This window comes from Caretta caretta, chromosome 12 (assembly GCF_965140235.1).
Source record: "Caretta caretta isolate rCarCar2 chromosome 12, rCarCar1.hap1, whole genome shotgun sequence".
Lineage (NCBI taxonomy): Eukaryota > Metazoa > Chordata > Testudines > Cheloniidae > Caretta > Caretta caretta.
This window is the reverse complement of record NC_134217.1, coordinates 43530586-43536814: the sequence shown is the minus strand read 5'-3', so window position 1 is coordinate 43536814 and position 6229 is coordinate 43530586. Positions and strand designations below refer to the sequence as shown.

Genomic DNA, 6229 nt, shown 5'->3' with positions numbered 1-6229 from the left:
CTCTCTTCAGCAGTTTCCAAAGGGGCTCCCTGGGCACCCGGGCATTCAGCACCAGCCCCTCCCAGCCTGCGGCAGGACACAGGGCTTGAAGCACCTGCCCTTGCTCCGCTCCCTGCCCTCCCTTCCCCCTGGCGCAAACCCCCGGCGCCTGTGGGTGCTGCCAGGGGGAGGGTCAGGCTGTGCCCTTCTAGGCAGTCCATCTGTCCCTACCCCCAGCACTCCAAGGCCTGGACCCCTGACACTGACCCAAACTCCTTCCTGAGCCTTACAGTTAAACACGAAGCAAGGGGGTCAGTATCCGGGGGCACAGCACGGGGGGTCAGTATCTGGGGAGGCACAGCACAGGGGGGCGGTACCCTGGGGCGGGGGGCACAGCACTGAGGGTCGGTATCGGGGGGGGGCACAGCACAGGGGGTCAGTAACCAGGAGGGCACAGCACCAGGGGCGGTACCCTGGGGTGGGGGCTGGGGGCACAGCACAGGGGGCCAGTATCTGTGGGGCACAGCATGGGGGAGCGGTACCCTGGGGGAGGCAAGGGGCACAGCACGGTGGGTCAGTACCTGGGGGGGCACAGCACGGGGGGTGGTAACCTTGGGCGGGGGTGGGGACATAGGGGGTCAGTATGCAGGAGGTCACAGCGTGGGGGGCAGTACCCTGGGGCGGGGGCACAGGGGGTCAGTATGCAGGGGGGGGTCAGTTTCCGGGAGGGGCACAGCACGAGGGGGGCACAGCACAGAGGGGGTCAGTATCGGGGGGGTACAGTACGGGGGGGCACAACATGGGGGGCGGTACCCTCGGGGGGCGGGAGGGCACAGGGGGTCAGTACCCGGGGGGGGCACAGCACGCGGGGCGGTACCTTGGGGTGGGGGCACACAGGGTCAGTATCCGGGGGGGTCAGTATCTGGGGGGGCACAGCACAGGGGGGGGGTCAGTTTCCGGGGGGGGCACAGCATGGGGGGCGTTACCCTCGGGGGGGCGGGAGGGCACAGGGGGTCAGTTTCCGGGGGGGGCACAGCACGGGGGGCGTTACCCTCGGGGGGCGGGAGGGCACAGGGGGTCAGTTTCCGGGGGGGGCACAGCACGGGGGGGTCAGTATCGGGGGGGCACAGTACGGGGAGGGTCAGTTTCCGGGGGGGGCACAGCACGGGGGGCGTTACCCTCGGGGGGCGGGAGGGCACAGGGGGTCAGTTTCCGGGGGGGGCACTGCACGGGGGGCGGTACCTTGGGGCGGGGGACCGGCAGGCAGGGGTCAGTAACCTGCGGGCACAGCGCGGGGCGGGGCGGGATGTTACAGCACATGATACATTTCCTGTTCCGGGTCAGCGTGTATCACGTCTTAAAGTCCTCTTCCTCCCTCTCCCCCCGCGCGGGGCGGACCGGAAGAGCCCGGAAACTTGGGCCGCTCTAGCCTCCGCCCTCGCTCTATGGTCGGACCGAGACTCCCGGCTTGTCTCTCTATGGTGCGGGGCGGGGTAGAGCGGCTGCTCTCGCGGGGCATTGTGGGACGGGAATGGCGGCGCTCACTGAGCGCTGAGGCGGCTGCGGAACGGGCGTCGAGGAGACGCGCGGCGGGGCTGGGGGGGGCCGAGAGGTGAGAGGCCGCGGGCGGCGGGGGCGGGCGGGCGCTGTGGTCGGTTCTCGGGGCTCCAAGGGCCGCGCCCGCGCCCCGGAGCCCGTCAGCCGCTCGCTCCCGCGCCGGCCTGGCCGGTTAACGGCGGGCCCGTCCTGGGGTCCCTCGGAGCGTCCCCGCGGTGCCAGGAGCCGCTGCCCCCCGGCGCGGGCGGCCCGGGACCAGCCTCGCGGCTCCTGGGAGTCGGCCGGCGCCGGGGGGCTTGCGCTCGGCGCGGCTCGGGGTGTCCCCGGCGGAGCAGCGCTTCTGCCCAGAGGAAGAGGGCGGTGGGCACGGCCGCGCAAAACAAAGCCATAAAACGCGAGCTAGCGCCGGCGCTTATTGGTACTTGCCGCCCTGCCCTGCCAAAGGGGCCCCCCGCAAGGAGCTGCTGGCCTCACCAGAGCAGGGCTGCAGCCTCTCCTGAAACGCTCCCAGTCAAGAGGGAAGGCTCCAGACGGCGTTGTCTTTGTTCGCAGGCAGGGTGATGCGGTGGTATAACGTTGCTTTTCACCTTCAAGTGGCTTTGATGGGTTTCTGTTGCCTTTGGTGGTTTCCATTGGCTGACGTGGGAGGGGGCAGGTGAGGACAGCGGAACCTTGCACTACACCAGTGGGCCGTCACTGCGACGTACGATTTCCTGGTGACCGTCTTTTACTCCAAGACTATAGGGTGAAGTTTTCAATATAGTTACATTGTTCCTTAACTATTACACACAGATGCATGTCTTAGGCTATGTCTACACTGCCACTTATGTCAGCAACATTTATGTTGCTCAGGGGTGTGAATATGCCACCCCGTGGGTGACCTAAATTATGCCAGCATAAGTGCTAGTATGCACAGCTGCTCCCAGGGGGTGGTTTAATTATGTCGACGAGAGACCTGTGCCACTGTAAGGTCTCTAGTGTTAATATAGCCTTGTGATTGAATATCAATAAATGAATACCTTGAAAGCGTGTATTTGGTGTACGCTGTGGGGTTGTAGCTAGCTGTGTTGATCCCGGGATATGGGAGAAACAAGGAGGGTGAGGTAATATCTTTTATTGGACCAAGCTTTTGAGCCACAGAGTGCTTCAGGTCTGGGAAGGTTATTCTGAGGCCTTGTCTACACTGCCACTTTACAGCGCTGCAACTTTCTCGCTCAGGGGTGTGAAACCTCCCCCCCCCCCCCGCCCCGAGCATTGCAAGTTTCAGCACTGTAAAGTGGCAGTGTAGATAGGGCCCTAGTTGGTGTGTCTGTGGGGAGCCTACTGATGATGATGAGTTTCATGAGACGGTGGGTTGTTTGAAGGCAAGAAAAGGGGGCTCCTGGGTTACTGCAAAGGTGTTAACAGGCCACTTCACTTAGAATGGTTTCTTACAATGTGTTAACTACTTACCCTGAGTGTATAGCTAGCATAAGTAGTTAACACATTGTAAGAAACCATTCTAACACCAGGAGCCCCCTTTTCTTGCCTTCAAACAACCCACCATCTCATTAAACTCATCATCATCAGTAGGCTCCCCACAGACACACCAACTAGGGCCCTATCTACACTGCCACTTTACAGCGCTGCAACTTTCTCGTTCAGGGGTGTGAAAAAACACACCCCTGAGTGCTTCAAGTTTCAGCACTGTAAAGTGGCAGTGTAGAGAGTGCACCAGCGCTGGGTTCTACTCCCTTTGTGGAGGTGCTGTGACTACACAGCCACTAGTGAAGACATACCTTCAGGGTGGCATTAGACCCTGCCACAACAACACATGCAAAACCTGCAGACATACCTCCATAGCTACTACGATCAGCACTACTCACAACACGCCTTCCTAGAGCCATGGTCCTACACATGCTTATTGCAACATTTGGGGTACCTCATCCATGTGTGTGAAGCAAGGCAATCACTATGCTCTCGAATGAACTCTCAGAAAAATAACAGACAAAACCAGCATACCAATCATGGGAGAACACTTTTCACAAAACAGTCACTCCATATCTTACCACTCAGTCCTCATCCTCAAAGGAAACCTGCACACCTCCTTCAAAAGACAAGCCTGGGGCTTAAATTCATAACTGCATGACACCAAAAATTAGGGTCTTGATAAAGATCCTGGATTTGTGGCGTATTACAACAGTCTGTAACCCGCTAACACCCCCCCCCCTTTTTTTTTGGTCCTATTACTGCAAAGGTGTTAATGGGTTACTTCACCTTGAATGGTCTTTTGCCATGTGTTAACTACTTATCTTAAACTATCTGTGACACTCTGAGTACCTTTCCCAGACATGAAGAAGAGCTCTGTGGCTAGAAAGCTTGTCTCTCTCACCAACAGAAGTTGGTCCAATAAGATTTTGCCTCACCCACTCGTCTCTGTATTAGGTATAGTGAGTTTGTTAGGTCTGAAACAGGAGTTGCTTGTAAAGAACAGTGAAGCCTTTGCATGTTTGCATCAATGGGCTGCTGTATCACAGGGGCCTGAGGGTCCCTAAGGGTGTAACTTGTACCCAGGAGAGCCCAGTCTGGGAGTGAGGTGGGGGGCCTGGGCTGAGCTTGTGGGCTCAAGACACGGACCCAATAGCTTGGGCTGGGCAGAGCAGCAAGGCTAGGGTGGCGGGCAGTGAGTGGGTCCAGCTGGGCCCCAGGAATCTCTTGCTCACTGGAGCCAGGCTGGTCTGTGGGGCGATTTATGCTGCATCTGGGGTAAGGGCTGGCAGAGGTTTTGAACGGAGCATGCCAAATGGGCACTGCTCTTTATCCCTCACAATACAAGAGCGAGGCATGTTCAGTGACATTGCACGTTTAAAACTGATAAAAAGGGAAATATGCTTTAGCCTATGTATAATTAGCTTCTGGAACCCATGGCCACAAGATATCACCGATGCCAGTATTTTGGTAGTGTTTAATAAAGGACTGGGCATCTGTATCATGAATGAGAATATCCAGTATTGCATTAGGATGAAAAGAGAATCATAGAATATCAGGGTTGGAAGGGACCTCATGGAAGGTCATGCCTGACTAATCTAATCGCCTTTTATGATGAGATTACTGGTTCTGTGGATGAAGGGAAAGCAGTGGATGTATTGTTTCTTGACTTTAGCAAAGCTTTTGACACGGTCTCCCACAGTATTCTTGTCAGCAAGTTAAGGAAGTATGGGCTGGATGAATGCACTATAAGGTGGGTAGAAAGCTGGCTAGATTGTCGGGCTCAACGGGTAGTGATCAATGGCTCCATGTCTAGTTGGCAGCTGGTATCAAGTGGAGTGCCCCAAGGGTCGGTCCTGGGGCTGGTTTTGTTCAATATCTTCATAAATGATCTGGAGGATGGTGTGGATTGCACTCTCAGCAAATTTGTGGATGATACTAAACTGGGAGGAGTGGTAGATACGCTGGAGGGGAGGGATAGGATACAGAAGGACCTAGACAAATTGGAGGATTGGGCCAAAAGAAATCTGATGAGGTTCAATAAGGATAAGTGCAGGGTCCTGCACTTAGGATGGAAGAATCCAATGCACCGCTACAGACTAGGGACCGAATGGCTAGGCAGCAGTTCTGCGGAAAAGGACCTAGGGGTGACAGTGGACGAGAAGCTGGATATGAGTCAGCAGTGTGCCCTTGTTGCCAAGAAGGCCAATGGCATTTTGGGATGTATAAGTAGGGGCATAGCGAGCAGATCGAGGGACGTGATCGTTCCCCTCTATTCGACATTGGTGAGGCCTCATCTGGAGTACTGTGTCCAGTTTTGGGCCCCACACTACAAGAAGGATGTGGACATGATGACCTTCAGGGGTCCCTTCCAACCCTGATATTCTATGATTCTATGATCTAGTCCAACCTCCTGCTCAAAGCAGGACCAATCCCCAATTAAATCATCCCAGCCAGGGCTTTGTCAAGCCTGACCTTAAAAACTTCTAAGGAAGGAGATTCTACCACCTCCCTAGGTAACGCATTCCAGTGTTTCACCACCCTCCTAGTGAAAAAGTTTTTCCTAATATCCAACCTAAACCTCCCCCACTGCAACTTGAGACCATTACTCCTCGTTCTGTCATCTTCTACCACTGAGAATAGTCTAGAACCATCCTCTTTGGAACCCCCTTTCAGGTAGTTGAAAGCAGCTATCAAATCCCCCCTCATTCTTCTCTTCTGCAGACTAAACAATCCCAGTTCCCTCAGCCTCTCCTCATAAGTCATGTGTTCCAGACCGCTAATCATTTTTATTGCCCTTTGCTGGACTCTCTCCAATTTTACCCAAGAGGGGTACAATTCCTTCTCTTCTAGAGCATAAAGCACCTGTCTAATTTATGGGGGTTTTCTGATGGGCAAATTATTCCATAACTACACACTCAACATTTCATGCACCTTTTCTCTGAAGCTGCTGGTGGTACAGGCCACTGTCTGAGGCAGGAGCCTGGACTAGATGGGTCCCAGCTCCAATCTAATCTGGCCAGCCTTGTGTTCCTAAAGGATTGCTTTGTATAGAGAATGTTTTAGGATGCCAGAAGGAGGTCAGTTTATCCAGACATTGAGCTTAGAAAAGATGTGGAGTAGGGTGGGGAAGGCTGATGTTTTTTTCTAAGAATGTGGGGGGCCTTTTTTCTTGAAATTGAAAGGGCTTTTACCCATGAGGTAGTCTATTGCTGAGATGAACTCT

The 6229-nt window shown here is 55.2% G+C and overlaps 1 protein-coding gene across 2 annotated transcripts in view; it reads left to right on the top strand.

Moving 5' to 3' along the window:
* The first annotated feature begins 1442 nt into the window (after positions 1–1442).
* The window catches only part of DHX38 (DEAH-box helicase 38), a 28555-nt gene continuing 23768 nt past the window's right edge, over positions 1443–6229 (top strand). Inside the window, exon 1 of one of the 2 annotated variants that reach the window (XM_048816956.2) lies at positions 1443–1591. In XM_048816956.2, the coding sequence (XP_048672913.1) occupies positions 1458–1591 (134 nt within the window). In that variant the 5' untranslated portion in view covers positions 1443–1457. Of the gene's footprint in view, positions 1592–2139; positions 2282–6229 lie in introns of those variants that run through there. The other variant, XM_048816957.2, reaches the window with a different exon arrangement.